Source organism: Trachemys scripta, chromosome 3, assembly GCF_013100865.1.
Source record: "Trachemys scripta elegans isolate TJP31775 chromosome 3, CAS_Tse_1.0, whole genome shotgun sequence".
Taxonomy (NCBI): Eukaryota; Metazoa; Chordata; order Testudines; family Emydidae; genus Trachemys; species Trachemys scripta.
The window spans coordinates 93,415,184-93,434,255 of NC_048300.1; the positions used below are offsets into that span (position 1 = coordinate 93,415,184).

Consider the following 19,072-nt stretch of genomic DNA (forward strand, 5'->3'; position numbering starts at 1 on the left):
AACAGAAGTTGGTCCAATAAAAGAGATTACATCACTCACCTTGTCTCTCTCAAATATATTGTCATATGATAGAGAGGGCAGGGATCAATTAATCTCTATTTAAGAGGACAGAATGAAGAGTAATAATGGGATTATGATGGGGCAGATTTTTTTCTGGAAAAACTATTGGGAAAATCTATGTAACAACAAAAACAGCCTGTGAAAGGGAATCACCATCAGAGGCAATATGCGAGGTTAGACTAGACACATCTATTAGGGATGATTTCAGAAAATAAAAGCCCTTTTGATTGGCCCTGTGGAAGGCCAGATACTCACCTGGTATAGTTTGACATAGCTCCATTAAAGCCAATGGGCCAAGCCAATTTATACCAATTGAGGACTTAGTACCAGCCATTACCATATACCAATACAATATGATGCAATAATGAAACAAATATTTCCCAAACCTCACTACTGATTCCTTGATGCATCAATGATAAACCCTCTACCAATTTCTTACTCCTGGAAATAATTAGTAGTTTTGTAAAGTGAGAAAGAAAACAGCCCATTAAACACTGTTACACATAACCCACCTGAACTTGGAGACCTCTCTCAAAACAACCCTTTAACTTGCTCTGTGTCTGGGTCAAGGTCAATGTCATAGAAGCAAGGCCTTGTAGGAAGTCCTGGCATGGTGCTCATCTGTGGGGACAATAAAATAAAGTTACACTCCTGCAACTGTATGCGGATAATCACACTGTGCATATATACCTTTGATGAAGTGAAAGGCTAGATTGTTCTTCCTGGACATAACTACAGCTGCAATTTTTTTTAAAATGTCAAACCATCTGCTACTTCAATTTATTTTTTAAATCTGAGCCTATGAGAGACAGGAAAGGTGAAAAATAAAAACTGTTACACAGTTTAAGGTTGTAAACTGGGAAGACGCAAGAGTGACCTTCTTCACAAAATGCAGACACACATTGGATTTCTTTGTGCCTCTGAGTATTTATCCATTTAAAGTTATGATACCAGGAATTTTGTAGATCAAAGGGCAATACTACATGAATTCCCCTGGTGCTACACACACATTAAACTGTGCGTCTTTGTGAATGAAAGCAGCACACAGCAAAGGAATTAGCCTTAACACCTTCATGACTATGAATACTTAATTAACACCAAGAGTGAACTGAGATAAAATAAAATAAAATAAAATAAATAAATTAAATCTCCTAGAACTGGAAGGGACCTTGAAAGGTCATTGAGTCCAGTCCCCTGCCTTCACTAGCAGGACCAAGTACTGATTTTGCCCCAGATCCCTAAGTGGCCCCCTCAAGGATTGAACTCACAACCTGGGTTTAGCAGGCCAATGCTCAAACCACTGAGCTATCCCTCCCCCGCTTTAATTATTTTCATTAAAATAAATTATGAGTGATTCCTAATTCATCATTTAGGAGTTCCCAGCTCTTGGGCTCCATGCATTTTTCCTGAGAGTTCCCAGCACCAAGAAGTTATAGAGCCCGTAGTGAGCGCTACAATGCACTAAAGCAGTAACAGTTCCAGCAGAAGATCCAATCCTTATACATTGGCTGAAATATAAAGCCACAAAAGCTTGATTATTTCTAATTACTCGTAATTAAGGCCCTGCTCCAGGATAGCACTTCAGCATATGCTTAACTTTAAATAATGGGAGTAGTCTCAAATACTGCCTACTTCTAGTTTCACCTGGATTACTTATGCTACTATTATTTATTATCTGTATTGCAGTAGCACCTTTCAAAAATCGCTAAGTGACTTAGGAGCCCATTTTCATAAGTGTTGTAAGCAGTTAGGAACCCTACATCTCATTATGCTCCTCAATTGCTTTTGAAAATAGGACTTAGGGTCCTAAATCACTTAAACATTTTTGAGAATTTTAATCCCGGTCATGGACCATGGCCCTGTACAAACATGCAATGAAGTAACGGCCCTTGTCCCAAGGAGCTTACAATCTAACTAAAGCTACATCTACACTATGAGCTTGGGGTGCGATTCCCAGCTTGTGCAGACATACTCACTCTGAACTAGAGCACTAAAAACTGTAGTGTAGCCAAGGTGCACAGGCTATCTTCCCGGATTACAAACCCGCCCACACCCTCAGGGTACATACTCAGTGTGGCTAGACATGCTGCTGCCTGTACTACCCTGACTACACTATTATTTTTAGTGTGCTAGCTCAGACGAGAGCTAGCAGGAGTATATCTGTGGGAGCTGGGAAATCACACACTTGGCTTGTAGTGGAGACATAGCCTATACGTGCTTAAAGTTAAGCATGTGCTCAAGTGTTGAGCCTATTTGCATCAAAATCTTATTAACAACAAAAAAAGTTGTACAGACTTTTGAGGACCAGGATCTCAGCCAGGATAAATCAGCATAGGTCCACTAAAGCCAATATTCAATCTGGCCCTGAGGGTCTCTCCTTAAAATAAATGTATGTATCTGCTAGGGAAATAACATTTTCTCTGGCCACAGTGAGAACTGCACCATGCTGATGGGTCTCAGAAAAGGAAAACATATGCTTGCTATTTTAGTCCCAGAGAGCCAAATTTATTGGTCCTTCTCTGACTGGAGTTGTTTCTAGTGCTCTATAAGTCAACCTGTTTTAATGCATGTACAATGATCTAGTTAGCATTGCCCACTGCTTTACACTGCAACTGTGCTCTGAAATCTAGTTTAGATTTACTATTACAATAGTGGAAAAGAAACAACATCACTTAAGACTCCCTCACAGAAACTTAAATACCCATGTATATTATATAGAGTAACTCCTCTTTCCCTCCTTGCGTTAATCCCAGGGGGAAAGGAGTTCATATTACATGGATTAGTGATATATTCGGTCTTCTTCTAATCTAGACCAACAGTTGATGGGAAAAAAAGATTTCAGACATTACATTTCCTATTTTTTTTTAAAAAATAGTTTCAATTTAGTCATTTGTGGTCTTTTATTACATTACAGAGATAGGAAACCCCGCTAGTTTGCATTAAACAGAGGCTCTTACTCAAAACACAGCATTGTGTAATTACAAATGTATTACGTTGGTCTGGCTTCTTGGGGAATGTTGACACTGCAATCTCAGGTATGACTGCAGTGCTGATAGATGTACCGACACTAGCTTTACCTGTGCTAGCGCAGCTAAAAATAACAGTGTAGACATAGCAGGACAGGCTTCAGTGTGGACTAGCAATGCAAGTATGTATCTAGCATCTCTGGGGTGCTGGCTCAGCCCTTGCTACCACATTGACACTGCTGTTTTTAGCCATACTAGAATGGGTGTGTCTACCCATGCTGCAATCACACCTCAGATTGCAGTGCAGACATACCCCGGGCTAAAATCTGGGATATTGTCTTTTCTTTGGGGACCATATCCTGCAATTGCAGGGGATGCACTAATTGGGATAGCAGGTTTTTTCCCATTTGTGACTTCTCAAATTTAAGGACTTACCTTGATATGAAACTGCCTTAATAAAATTTATAACATTACATGTATTCACACCTCCGCTGAGACTTTGGTTTCTGGCTGTATTGGAGATGGCCTTGCTATAACCCAGAGAAAGTGAGCTCCCAAGTTCCCCATAACTTGTAAAGTAGATCTACAGATATGTACATCCAACTGCATGGATAGTCTTCATTCACTCTATATAAACATCACATCCTAACATCACCGATTCTAAATTAAAGTCAAACATTTTTTTAATTACTTAATACCATAGGCCAGATTCTCTGCTCGTATAAATCACTCAGAGGCCACTAAAGTCAATGGAGTGATGCAGATTTACACTAGTTGAGCATCAGTCCCTGTGCTTCTAATTCCTTGCAGAGTGACAACCAACATGATTTTCATTAACAGATAACAAACATTTGAATTTTCCGAAGGGTGAATTCCAAACACTTTAATATTAATGCAGGGGGCTGTAACTCTTCTGACACTGAGGAATGAAGTCAACACAAGGGAGTAATTTCAACTGTATTAAAATCCCTGCTGCATACAAAAAAGTATATTTTATCTAAATCACAGTACAGAAAACATCTTCTGTCTCAGTGTATCACAGAGTAAAACTGACATGCCTTGTCAGTTTCACAATTGCCCGCAGTTCTGAATAGCAATGGTGAACCAGAGTAGATTCTCTGCTGTTGCCAGTTGTATGCACAAATGTAACACAGGACAGAATTTGGCCCTTTATCTTTACTGCAGGGTCACATAGGAGGAGATGGCTGGATGGTTTAGGGGATTATTACTGAGTGATCCCCTCACTAGTGCTCCACTACTTTATGAAAATTAAAAGGAAATGATAGAAAGACGGTTGCTCAGTAGATTGCAAAGCAGTGACAATAGGTTTGACAGGCTTACTTTCTGCATGGCTGCATATTCAGAAGCAAAGCTCCCTCCCCCTCCCCTGCTTTCTCCCAAAAGAGTACAAGGTGGGATTAGTGTTTGTGAGTTTATAGGCTGATCCCAAACCCAGCAGGTAGAACTCAGAAGCCCTCCGGAGGTATTGGGAGCCTGGATCTTCATGTACAGAGGGTCTTGTTAATCTGCCACTGGTTGCTACACATGCTGTACCTGCTCAGTGGATAAATAAAAGACTTCAGTCTCCAAGGCTTTTTCATCTTAAATAAGCACTGAATTGACACCAGTATTTTAAAAGTAAAAAATAGAAGCAGATAATGGGCTTTGAAAGAGCAAATTCTCCTATGAAAAGAAATCACTTTGGTAATTAGCCAGTCTTCAGCAGGAAAAATGCACTGAAACAGCAAATAAGAACGTCACACTCCTATAGTGCCTTTCATGCACACCAGATCCTGATGTGTCTCTCAGTTTACACATCATATATACTACACAGGGATCACTTCACCCACCACTGATATTCAGTGACCTCTAAAATGTAATGTGGCAGCTAAGTAACACCACACAGCAAGGCTACAAAAACAGGTTAGGGTAAGTAGCCATGAATGAGAATGTTATCCAAATGAAACTACAGGTGGAATTTAGGTAGGCAGAATAAAACTACCCAAACTGGAATCAGAGCAAGACTATGGCTATCACATCTTCTCTTGCCAAAACTGCAATGGAACTTCAGTAACCATGGGTGGTGTGTACTTCAAGTTTAAACTCTTCATTCAATATATCTGAATGTTTTCTCCATCCAAGAAATCTCATCTACCAAGAATTCACACAGCTTTTAAACATCTGCTAAGAAATGCAACAAGGGAATTGGGGCAAGTTTGTAGGAACTCACTTGAATCAATAATTTCCAGTAAGATATTTGCAATTCTCTACAAACCCCTGAAAGCTTTCTTTTAACTCTGCACTACAGCCAATAATCCTTTAGAAAGATTTTGTGAAAGGCGCAACACTTGTGTTGATGGCTACACTATTATGTGCATGTAGTTATAGTATTACATAAACAATAAGGTTTGGAGGAAAAAGCAATATGCTTTAAATATAAAAGTTATTGTGGGGATTATGTTAATAATTATACTTCTTGGAAACCAACACTGGCAAAAGTAAAGCATGATTTTAGTTGAAAAAGGTCTAATACAACCGCTATCTGTCTTACGTATTTATGATGTCGGAGTTTCATACACATACCTAGACAAAAAGGTAGAAGGATACTTATGATTCCTTACAAGAGCAGGGTGTCAGTTATTCTTAAAGAAGCTTCATTAAGGATGTTCTCAGAAATCTTGCTAATATTGAGCTACATCTAATTTTCCTTTTCGGGGAACGGGGGGTGAAAGTTCATTTAGAAAGTTGTGGTAGTAGCACTCTGGTAGTTTCTGCAAACCTCCAGTCTCCTCAGTCCCAGTCAACCATGTTTTAGGCCAGGGGTCGGCAACCTTTCAGAAGTGGTGTGCCGAGTCTTCATTTATTCACTCTAATTTAAGGTTTCACGTGCCGGTAATACATTTTAACGTTTTTAGAAGGTCTCTTTCTCTAAGTCTATAATATAGAACTAAACTATTGTTGTACATAAAGTAAATAAGGTTTTTAAAATGTTTTAAGAAGCTTCATTTAAAATTAAATTAAAATGCAGAGCCCCCTGGACCGGTGGCCAGGACCCGGGCAGTGTGAGTGCCACTGAAAATCAGCTCGCGTGCCGCCTTCGGCACATGTGCCATAGGTTGCCTACCCCTGTTTTAGGCCTTGGTACTGGACAGAAAATGCTCTGGTTGAGTTTAATGATTAATTCTTAGTGATCACAGAAGATAAAAGGTAGGATTTTCAAAAGCCCTCAGCATTAGCCTAACTCTGCTATCACTGAAATCAAGGGGAGATTTACCATTGACTCCTAGAGTGTCTTTTGCTGATTGTTATGGATGTGACAGCAGCCTTTGATATTATTAACTGCCAGGTATTGCTGAGATGCCTACAATCCCTAAAAGAGTTGGACTAACTCACGCTACATAGCCTCTGTTCCTTTCTTCACGAGAGGTCCCGGAGAGAAACTTTGGACAATTGCTTGTGGCACTTCTAGAATTGAATCCCACTGTCTGCTAGAGAAATTAACATTTTAAGCTATAAAAAGCAACAGGTCCTGTGGCACCTTTAAGACTAACAGATGTATTGCAGCATAAGCTTGCATGGGTGAATACCCACTTCGTCAGACGCATGCGTGGGTGAATACCCACTTCGTCAGAAGCTTATGCTCCAATATATCTGTTAGTCTTAAAGGTGCCACAGGACACTCTGTTGCTTTTTACAGATCCAGACTAACACAGCTACCCCTCCGATACTTGATTTTAAGCTATTTAATTCTCAGATTAGTTAAGTACGTGTGTTTGTTGGATATGTCCACTACAGATAATTTGTTATATTTGTAACAGATTTTATTCTTGCAATAATGTCTCAGCAAATTTAATCAACACATTAAATTATTGTTTACATACAGATCTCTATAGAGGATACACTAGTTTCTTGCCAAGAACTGGTTGGAGGTTTTTTATCAGTTTTTAAAAAGGATTTATTCCATAAAGAGGAATTTATTTGCTGACTTCCTTGGGTGCATATTATTCAATCAATATAATTGATCTAAATAGCTATTGTATATACAGGACTTGGCTTTGCTGGAGCTGTGAAGTTCAAAGACAGTCAATGACAATACAGGAAAAAGGATGAGCCATTTCTGATTCCGTTTTCCTCCATAGTCTGGTACTTCACTTTTGCCCAGCATTGCTGTCACATGTGCTATACTCTATGCTAAATAATATATATCAAAATCTCAATCCACCTGCATTTTAGGCATTTCTAACGTGCTTATTGCTACAACAGTTAGGCACTCTTCTGACAAATAAAAGACATTTGGTGTTGTATCTTCTGACTCACCTACAGGCAAACTGATCTTTTGAAGTCACAGAGAAATGTGTTGGAGTTAATGTGGCTACGTGGGTGAGTAAATGTTCACCACTTACCCCCTTACCAGCTTGACCCCTGTGCAGAGGGCCAGACAGAAGGCCTGTATACCATTTAAGTCTCACCTAAATGCTAATCTGAAGCCGTAGATGATGCACAAGGCCTAGGCACAGGGATGAATTTCACCCCAGCGTGAGTTACAGTTGCACAATCAGGCTCAGAGATTCTGTTAACCAGATTTGTCAAGGTTTCCCAACAGGAACTATTTTGCTTAGCTTCCTCTTTTTATTATACAGCTGCCTATCAGTGCTTGACGTAACCTGTCTCTTATTTCCAATATATAAACAAATAAAATTAAAAATTCTTATAGGAGCTGACAATGCCTTAGCTGTATTAGCACAATGGTATGATTTAAAAACCAGATGGCTTGAGTTCTACAAGCAATTCATGTTTAGTGACTTTCAGATACAGTTCAACATCTGTCTGCTTTACAAGCATGGTAAGATCTGTAAATTAGAGGAAAAAAACAGAAGATTATGCATCTCAGAAAAAGAGTTGAAACCAAAAGAATACAGGATATGAAAAATCTTTGAAGAACTCAGTCAGGAAATTTCTCCTTGTTGCGGTTTATGGAGTTATGTTGCTCCCACTGTGGAATCTGAGTTATTCACATTATCTAATTGTGTCCTTTTGCTAATTAAACAATCTGAGACAATTCTGAACCCCTTGAAACTGTACAGAGAGCAGATGATGTTTCTCAAGGGAACATGGCAGACTTATAACTTGGGATAGTTTATCAATAAAATCCTAAAAGGGAGGATTGTATATTCTCTACCCTCTCAACTAAAATCAATACACGAGAAAAACTCCATTTATGAAGATCACTGCATGCATGCAGGCGTTATGTTTAACTTGGTTTTATTATTACACATAAATACACGGGGCAGCTCCTAAACCAGTGGTACTCAAACTTTTCCTGTCACGCACCCCCTTACCATGGAATCTGTCCATGCCTCCCCCCCATTACTGCATAGTTGGCTCATCAGAGGAGCGTGGGCTGCAGGCAGAGCTGGAGGCTAAACTGGGGATGAGGGAGGAGCTGGGGCTAGAGGCAGAGCTGGCCTGGGGGGTGGAGAGGGAACGAGGGCAGAGCTGGGCTGCGGGGGGGGAGGAGGAGGGAGGCACAGGGGGCAGGGCAGAGCTGCAGCTGGGGCTGGAACTAAGCTGGGGTCAGAGTGAGGCTGGGTGGTGCTACCCCCCCACCCTCCATGGGGGCTAGCCCAAGCCCTGCTGCACTCGCCCCTGAACGTTCCTCCGTGCCCCCTAGAGGGGGTGCACCCCACAGTTTGGAGACCACTCTCCTAAACTGATGTGAAGGAACTATGGTTATTTACATCAGCTGAGGATCTGGCCAACAATTTTCTTTGCTTGAATTACTCACAATCTTAATGTCTGTGGAGCTAAAGAGACCTCGCTGGCCAGAAGCAAACGTGTATGTCCTTGATATTGCAAACACTTACACAGGTTCTTAATCTTAAGCATGGGAGTAATCTCACTGACATCCATCAGACTTGTACAACAACACAGGTCAATTTACAGAATTGAGGCCCTATAAAACTTCAATAGTAGTTCACTTTTTCAATAAGAAAGTAAAATAGCATAAAAGTGAAAGCAGAACGACAGTAATTAAAAGAAGAAGAAAAGCAATATTTAATGCAAAAAATACAGCTGATATGGCTGGCTTGAAGCAATAGAGGAAATATATCCCTGCTAAAGGAATGGTGTAGAGCTATTCCCAAGACAGAATTAGCTCTCTTAAGTGACCTTCAACCTGCCTCTTAAAAAAAAAAATAGAACAAACCCTGAGATTGGAAAAACACATGCATAATGCAGGCAAGTTGGGGCTTTCTTGGAAAAGAATCAACTGTTTTAAAAAAAACTAATAAATTTAGACTTAGAAGTTACACTATTTCTCAAAAAAGCTATTGTACTAACTAAATCATATTTTAAAAACATAATTTCAGCATGTTTCAGTGCCTCAAAACAAATACGTGGTTTATCAAAGTTGCTCAGCAACAATTTTTAGTCAGTGCTTAAAATAAAAATTTAATTATAAGGTTTTATGAAAATTTGTCCAAATCTGGTAATATTCAGACATTAAATTGAAGTTCACGTTTCTTTTTTTTTCTTTTTTTTGGGGGGTGGGGGGGTGCGAAGCTTAATATAAAGAAGGTTTGTTGCACTCAGAAGCCTCATAACAAGACACATAAAATGTTAATTCCTCCCAAAAGAACAAAATAATGCTTATAAAGAAGATCTGCAACTTTAATCACATTCTATTGTCTGCAAAGAAGAACTTTGCTTCACTGGCATGTTGCCTGATTTTAGGCGCTGACTACCGCCTGATATCAGTTTTTCCATTGTTTTTTTTTCCTGTGATGGCTTCTTAAGCAAGGGCTGGGTCCCCACATGTTTGAGGTGTGCTGGAGTTGCTCTGCTTCAAGGAAATATTGATAATCTCTGGCAATAAGAGAGACATACATTCCTCATCTGCTTTCACCATCCAACTGGACTTTAAGATATTGGTTACATTGCAGAAAGCCCTAAATGACCAGGGACCAGCCTACGTGAGTGATCACCCCTTTCTCCCACTGTCATATTGTCACAGTTCCAGACAATAGATCGCTTGAGCTGGATTGCCCTTATACAAAAGAGGGAGGGGGGGTGACTGGCAGGGCTCTAGGACTCTGGAATTTGCTTCCCCTTTGGTCCTAAATAGTCCAGCTTTTGGTGACCTTTTGGGAACACCGCAAAAGACATCTGTTTCACCGGGGCTTTTGGCGAAGGCTCAGGCTATGCTTCCTAGATGATGGAAAGGAAGAAAGAGGTTTTTGTAGGTATATGGCTGGCCAAGTTCCTGTTGAATTTTAACACGGTTAAGATTTAAATGTTACCGTGTGTATTAGGGAACATGGAGGCTTGGATGAGCATCTCTTTAGTTATTTCAAGAAAAATAAATAATTACATAAATAAATAAGTGCAGTGTATGGATATAACTCAAAAGTGAGTTGCGCGAATCTCCCTCAAAAAAGTAAAATATATTTGTGTATCACATACATGGCAGCAATTTCTCTAAGTTGAATAACTCTAGCATTTTCATCTTTGAAGATACAAAAGTACATCTGAAGCTGGAGAAAATTCGTCCCCTAATCACAATACAATACCAACCTTGTAGGTTTTACTTGAAAAATAATCACCTATTCTGAGATTGTGTGGGTCAAGTGTTCAGATGCAGCTTCCAGATTTGCGTGTCTACTTTGGGGACACCCAATTCTCATAGTCTTTTGTCCTAAGATTATTATTTATCCACAGCATCCACAATATTCTTGGATGCTTTACAGATAATACAGAAATGTTGCCTGTCCTGAAGAGTTAACAGTCAAGGACATACACAATACAACAAGTGAGAGCTACAAACAGTAGGTAAAGAAATACAAGGATGCGAAAACTAGGGTTACAAATCTGAGATGACTCGTTCCAAAGTATGTTCCACAAAATTTCTCCATGACAAGCCACTAAAATCCTCCTTCAGTATAACATGCTCCATTACCCAACCCCCATCCTCCCTCATCATCCAAGCAGCCTGACTCCACACAGCAACTCTGGATAGACAGCATCTACACATCCCATGAATGATCATCCTCTTCCCTCTACTTCACTTCTAATACCAAAGTCTCCACGGGCTGTTTCCATTCCTGACAAGCTGCCTGCTGATCAGAAAATGCTGATAAATTTTCTCAGGAAGAACTAGTCCATTGGAGGTGGCAGGAAAGGGGGTCCTATTTCATATGGCTTCAGGGAGCATGGGTATCACTGATGCTTGGTGGCCCTAGGGTACCGTCCCTCAATTATCTGAATCTTCTGGTGACCAGGACCAAATGTCAAATAACAGGTTCATTGACATCACAGGAATCCAGAGGCTGACAAGACAGAATTAAATAACAGTTTTCAAGTACATAAAAGGTTGTTATAAGGAGGAGGGAGAAAAATTGTTCTTCTTAACCTCTGAGGCTAGGACAAGAAGCAATGGGCTTAAATTGCAGTAAGTGTGGTTTACGTTGGACATTAGGAAAAACTTCTTGTCAGGGTGGTTAAGCACTGGATTAAATTTCCTAGGGAGGTTGTGGAATCTCCATCATTGGGGATTTTTAAGAACAGGTTGGACAAACACCTGTCAGGGATGGTCTAGATAATACTTAGTCCTGCCTTGAGTGCAGGGGACTGGACTAGATGACCTCTCGGGGTCCTTTCCAGTCCTATGATTCTATGTAACTCCCTCTCCCCTGCTGGTATCCAGGTTCCATAGAAAGAAGTGTTTTGGGGTGGGACTATCCCCCGAGCCCTGCTAGTGTAGCATCTCCAAACTAATTTTCTCTGCATTTACTGAAACCTGTACATTTCACACCCACTATTTTCCCACAAGGGCCAGCTATCTATAAATCAGGTATCATGGGGGAAAGTCCAATTCGGCACTGTGCTGCCCTACTATGGCATTTTGGTTAAAAGCCTCTTCTTTTCACATGGAATCTCAGCTGATTACTGCTGACAGATTGACACCACTGCTGAAAATGTGAAGCTGCTATAAATCTTAGAAGATGAAGGAAAATGGTAGCAGGTAATTGCATAAAGCAGATGCAATGTGTGCTCAGTACTCAGCAAATTTCACTCCTTCCAATTACTGATGCCTTGGGAAAATGGCCAGGTTCACCTACCTAGGGTGACCAGATGTCCCGATTTTATAGGGACAGTCCCGAGTTTTGGGTCTTTCTTATATAGGATCCTATTACCACCCCCGACGCACACACCTATCGTCCTGATTTTTCACACTTGCTGTCTGGTCGCCATAGGTTCACCCGCCCCTAACGGACCCCAAATTTCAGCACTGAAAACCCCCAAAAATTGTACTGAGTAGAATAATATGTAACTGTTGATAAAGTGACTCCCTCAGGTATAGTTAACTAGATCCACCAGCCTCTGAACAGATGCACAGTTTTCTGAAGTCTGAGGGTATAACATACTGTAAAAAAAATGAGCTAGTTCTGTTCAACATCAACCTGTAGGTTACCCAGAGAGGGGATATGGCAGAGGACCAGCTTGCTATTTATTTATTTTTTTTAAACACAGTCATGTTCCATTTTTTATCCTGACAATGGGTTGATTACATGGTCTCATAATTTAACTTCTAAAAGTACTTAAAAAGAGCTAGTGGCCATCTATTAATTACCCAAAGGGTTGCAGTCTTTTGGAAAATATCTGAAATGAGAAGTCTTCATGAGGAGGGGGAGAGGGAGTTGAGTTCATCATGTTAATCTCATTTCAGCAGACATTACCTAGCTTTCAGGACACTGGAATAATAAAATCCAGAATGCAGATTTCACAGAACAGCTCGATTTCTCTGCTTTTGTCATTATTTATTTCTCATGAACGGTGCCTAATTGAAAGCTCCAGAGACTGAAATGTTTTTTTTTTTAAGAACAGGTGCACTGCAGACAGCAACAGCACAAATTTCTCCATCACTGCAATATCAGTGTGCCTCCGCCTTGACCTGGGGGATCAGCTCTAGACATCAGAGACTAGTTAAGTCTCCACATCCATGTGGTTTAGTGATGTGAACATCTATCCATTAGGAACCGCATTGACACCACCAATTTATTTTACATAAGCCATGAACAGCCACCAGATGGTAACAATTTTAAGTCACTAGTTGCCTGGACTAACAGTTTAGAGGTGTTTCTTCCTCTTCCTTTACTCTTAACAAAATAGTAAAGGTAACTGAAATAAGACCCTTGTGACTCTATAAGTGAAGTTAACGGAAAATACACACTCATACAAACAGCCACTGATTTTAAATGTGGACAGGGAGATTGCTTATTGAAAAACAACAGTTTTGTTTGCCTCATCTTTGTCGTCCAGGCAAATTGTGGTTATTGCATCACTGATCAGAAACACAGGACTGGAAGGGAACTGTTGGGTCCTAGAGTCCGGTTCTCTGCTATTGCAGACAACTCTGCCATATACTACCATTCAGACATTTATCAAGCCCCATATTAGTCAGGTTACCCGCCCCCACAAATCCTACTGGGAGGCTGTTTCAGAACCTCCCTTCTCTGATAATTAGGAACTTCTTCTAATTTCCAGCCTAAATTTATTCATAGCCAGTTTCTTCCCATTTGTTCTTGTATCAAAATTGTCCTTTAGCTTAAACAGCTCTTCTCCCAGGGCTTTGGAGCGGTGCTCATGCTCTGGCTCAGCTCCAGCTCCAGGCTAAAACCTGCAGCTCCACTGCTCCGGAGCTGCTCCGCGCTCCAGCTCCGGGCTCTGCTCCAAATCCCTATCTTCTCCCTCCCTTTGTTTACCCCCCTGATGTATTTATAGAGGGGAATTGTTTTTCTCTCTCAGCCTTCATTCTGCTTGACTAAACAGGTCAAGCTCTTCCAGTCTCTTCTCATTAGACAGGCCTTTCATTCCCTTGATCATCCTAGTAGACCTTATTTGCACCTGTTCCAGTCCGAATTCACTTTTCTTGAACATGGGTGACCAGAACTGTACACAGTATTCCACATGAAGGGGGGAGAGATAGCTCAGTGGTTTGAGCATTGGCCTGCTAAACCCAGGGCTGTGAGCTCAATCCTTGAGGGGGCCACCTACGGATCTGCGGCAAAAATCAGTACCTGGTCCTGCTAGTGAAGGCAGAGGGCTGGACTTGATGACCTTTCAGGGTCCCTTCCAGCTCTATGATATATAGGTATATCTCCATATATTATAAGTCTCTTACCAGTGCCTTGTAAAATAACATTCATACTTTTTACTCTCTACTGGAAATGCATCACCTGATACATCCTGGAATTGCATTTGCCTTTTTTGGTGTTGACATGCCATACCATACTGGTGGCTCATACTCATCTTGTGATCAACTAATAAATACACCCAGGTCTCTCTCTTCCTCTGTTATCTCCAACTGATGGGCCTTCTGCTTTATAGCAGAATTTGTTTGTTATTAGTCCCTAAGTGCGTGACTGTGCCCTTTGTACTATTAAATTTCATCCCACTTCTATTATTCCAGTCCTCAAGGTCATCCCATTCTTCCTGGGTAAAATTCCAATGATCCTCTGTATTGATGATGCCTTCCAACTTGTGTCACCAGCAAATTTCATTACCACAGTCCTACTTTTCATGCCAAGGCCATTGATGAAAATATTAAATAAAATCAATCCCGAAACTGATCCCTGAGGAACTCTAATAGTAATCTCCTTACAGCAGGAAGTTTTCCTTTCAGCATAATCCATTGTCATCTCTCTCTTAGCCACTTCCTTACCCACTTTACAATTCTCCTACTAATCCCCATCTTCTGCAGCTTAATTTCCTATGTGATACTATGCCAAATACTTTACTGAAGTCCGGATAGATTAAATCTACCACATTTCCAGTTATTTTATCAAATAAACAATGGATCCCATATCTCAAGAAGTAGAAATACTGTCTTCTCACTCCCACTAAAATATCACATTTTCCCATAGTTACAACATATTTAAACTTTATTTTATTTTTAGTCCTGGATCAATAATAAAGATTTAATACTCTTGACCATCCAACATGGCGTTCTGTGTCTGGGCTACATATCATGACCCAAGCTAAGTGCCTTTTCTAAAGACTAATTTTCTCCACTTTTTCCATGACTTGTAAGCTTTACATCAGCTCATTCTTAACTGAGACGACCAGAAAGGAATCAATTTGTCTGGACATATGAACAGTAAACTGGATTCCCTAATGGGTATTCTCCTAAGTGTATCACAGAACTGATAACTCTGTTGAATGTCAAGTTCTGCCATATCCCTTATCCCAGTCCAGACCATACAGCAATTCCCGTTGACAAGTAGGTAGAAATACAGAAACAAACTGTAGCTCTGCTGAATGTCAACTTTGCATGGTAACTTCTGTGTTTTGTTTCCATGGGATATCATCCCTGATACAATATGCGCTCTGTAAGTGTTTTCTTTCTGCTCTCCCTCAAAAAAATGAGCTTTTTAAAATCTATATTAATTTTTTGAAAGTAGTCAGACACATTATTTATATTGTGATAGCACTGAAAGGCGCTAATCAGGATGGGGTTTGATTGTGTTGGGTGCTGCATGAAGGCATGGTCCCTGTCATGAAGCACTTAGAATTGAATTAAAAACAAGGCGCAAGTGACTGTGACAAAATAGCAGAGAAGGGGAGAAGGAGGATGATGGTACCGGTAGTAAGTTTATGGGGTTGCACAGACTTGCACTGGGCAAGACTTAATGGTTCCAAATCATGTACAATATTTTATTATTATTTTAACAAAGATCAAATATTAGTTGGCTGATTTCCTGTAGGAGCCATGGCAAAAGTGGGACCAGAAGGTGAGGAGGGAGTAGTTCCATGAGTAAAGGACAACTGGTTGTGGGACAACTAAGGAAGGGATGGTTGAGACTAGCAACTGGTGGAACAGAGAGAGCAGCAAGGACAAATAAGTGGGGAGTGGGTGTGTGGGCAGAGTCATGAAGGGTCCTGAAGTTGAGGACAAGACATTTGAAAGTGTAGTGGAAAATGGAGGGGGGGGGGAGGCAATGAAGATATTTGTGGGCTTGCATGTGATATAGTCAGCATGACAGGAAAAGTGGAAGATCTTAGCAGCTGCTAAGTTACGTAATGGAGGAGGATGATTGGGAGTTGAATCAAGGAGACTGGTGAGGGGGTTACAGGAATAAAGACAAGATGAGGAGGCCCTTGTGACACTCTAGACAAGAGGTTTAGTTGAGTAAATAGAGAAAAGGTCACTGTTTAGAAAAGTTATAATGGATAAAAGCAGAAGGAATTAAACATGACCTAGATATATGGGGCAAGGGAGGGGGAGAAGTCAAAACTGGGCCTGGGTGATAAGGAGAATGGTGGTGTTAATAACAGAGAATATGGAAGGTTTTGGAGAAAGCTGTCATAGGAGGAGGGGACCAAGGACAGATCTTTATAGTGTATTAAAAAATGGATCCCCTTCTTTTGGAAAGTCTTATGCTTACACCACTGTGGGTACTAAGTAGAGAGACCTGTAACATAGATGTCGAAGGAATAGAGAGAGATATATCTCCACATATAAGATTCAGAATTAGAAGCTTTTTTTCTTTTTAAACTCTGGATAAACTCTGACTCATGTTTTTGGCTTTATTCCTGCATTCTAATTAAGAGTGAGATATCAAGATGTTTAATGACTGCAGTCTATTGAGTAGGCATATCTTCATGCCTGCTACATTGAATGATGAGCCTTGTCTGATTTCTGATACATGAGCCTGGAGGTGAAAATGAAGCTATGAAAATGAGCAGTGTTTAAGGTAGAAAATTATTCATACCACTATTTTAAAGGTTTTCAAATAAAAAGACCTTTGCAATTTCTATTAGTGGATGACCAGCTTACTTTTACAGCCATTTTTAAAACAGCTGTGATGAATCTACACCCTGGCACTGCCAAAGTATTAATAATTTCCCCACTGTGCCTGATAAATGTGGTAAGATTGCAGAAAAAACTGCAGGCTGTCTTGTAGCTGGTGCCTATTTATCTACTTAGTACAAAACAAATCTGCCCCTTCCTTACCCCATTAAGGAACGACAATCTTCCTTTTTGATGTCAACCCTAAATATGCCTGAAATCTAGAGTTTCTACATAGCCTTATTGGGAGTTTGAATTGCCAGATGGGAATCAAGTTAATGGTGCAAAGGGCAGACAGCTAATGCATTAACGGAATCACACTCTTTGGAAATTTCCTGAATAGAAATAATGGATTCAAGAAGAAAAGAAAAAACATTTTAGAAACGATAAGTGTGATTTAATTCCCTCATCACTACAATATCACTGGGCTACAATTTTTGAGAAGCCGTCTGCTTCAGAGATAAAATGTGTTATTTATTATGTATTTTGATGTGCTGAATTCAAATGACAATTAAAACAACTGATTGGCTACTGTTTCTAAGATATTTAAGTTTTTACATTTTATATCTATGTATATTTTGTAGATAGTAGAGTTTTAATCAAATTGTAAACCTAGGTTTTTTCATGTGTTTATGGTTGCTTTACATGATAATATTTCACCTGTCCTGTTTATGTAACGCTTTAAAAATCAGCAAAAGGGTTATATAAATAAAATTTATTATGAAACAAAAGGCAAAAAACTATTACGTACATAGTTTAGTCCTATTCAGTGTCTACTCGGCGCCTCTTGGCTTGTCTCTTGTATTCATTAAATGGAGCATCTCTTGTCACTGTTCAGCAATAGTCTGCAAGCATTGATGGGCTCCATTTGCTCTGATAGCGTTTCTCCATTGTTGCAATGTCCTGGTGAAATCGCTCGCCGTGCTCGTCGCTCACTGCTCCGCAGTTCGGTGGAAAAAAATCTAGATGAGAGTGCAAAAAAATGTATCTTTAGTGACATGTTGCAACCAAGGCTTTTGTATGCCTCGAGGAGGTTTTCCACCAACAACCTGTAGTTGTCTGCCTTGTTGTTTCCAAGAAAATTTATTGCCACTAACTGGAAGGCTTTCCATGCCGTCTTTTCCTTGCCACGCAGTGCATGGTCAAATGCATCATCTCGAAGAAGTTCACGAATCTGAGGACCAACAAAGACACCTTCCTTTATCTTAGCTTCACTTAACGTTGGAAATTTTCCACGGAGGTACTTGAAAGCTGCTTGTGTTTTGTCAATGGCCTTGACAAAGTTCTTCATCAGACCCAGCTTGATGTGTAAGGGTGGTAACAAAAATCTTCCTTGATTCAACAAGTGGTGGATGCTGAACACTTTTCCTCCCAGGCTCCAATGACTGTCGGAGTGGCCAATCTTTCTTGATGTAGTGGGAATCTCTTGCATGACTATCCCATTCGCAGAGAAAACAGCAGTACTTTTGTGTATCCAGTCTGCAGATCAAGCAAGAGAGCAACGACCTTCAAATCGCCACAAACATGCCACTGATGTTGGTCATAGTTTATGCACCTTAGAAGTTGTTTCATGTTGTCATAGGTTTCCTTCATATGGACTGCATGACCAACTGGAATTGATGGCAAAACATTGCCATTATGCAGTAAAACAGCTTTAAGACTCGTCTTCGATGAATCAATGAACAGTCTCCACTCATCTGGATCGTGAACAATGTTGAGGACTGCCATCACACCATCGATGTTGCAGGCTACAAGATCACCTTCCATGAAGAAGAATGGGACACGATCCTTTTGACAGTCACGGAACATGGAAACCTTAACATCACCTGCCAGGAGATTCCACTGCTGTAGTCTGGAGCCCAACAGCTCTGCCTTACTCTTGGGTAGTTCCAAATCCCTGACAAGGTCATTCAGTTCACCTTGTGTTATGAGGTGTGGTTCAGAGGAGGAGGATGGGAGAAAATGTGGGTCCTGTGACATTGATGTTCAGGACCAGAAGTTTCATCCTCTTCCTCGTCTGACTCAAGTGAGAATGATTCTGTTGCATCAGGAACCGGCAGTCCTTCTCCGTGGGGTACTGGGCGTATAGCTGATGGAATGTTTGGATAATGCACAGTCCACTTTTTCTTCTTTGACACACCTTTCCCAACTGGAGGCACCATGCAGAAGTAACAATTGCTGGTATGATCTGTTGGCTCTC

The 19,072-nt window shown here is 40.5% G+C and overlaps 1 protein-coding gene across 2 annotated transcripts in view; it reads right to left on the bottom strand.

Annotated features, from left to right (window-relative positions):
- The window catches only part of MTHFD1L (methylenetetrahydrofolate dehydrogenase (NADP+ dependent) 1 like), a 248,969-nt gene that overhangs the window by 9,992 nt on the left and 219,905 nt on the right, over positions 1-19,072 (bottom strand). For both annotated transcript variants that reach the window (XM_034765426.1, XM_034765425.1), the window contains exon 27: positions 573-681. In XM_034765426.1, coding sequence (XP_034621317.1) covers positions 592-681 — 90 coding nt within the window. In that variant the 3' untranslated portion in view covers positions 573-591. The remainder of the gene's footprint in view (positions 1-572; positions 682-19,072) is intronic.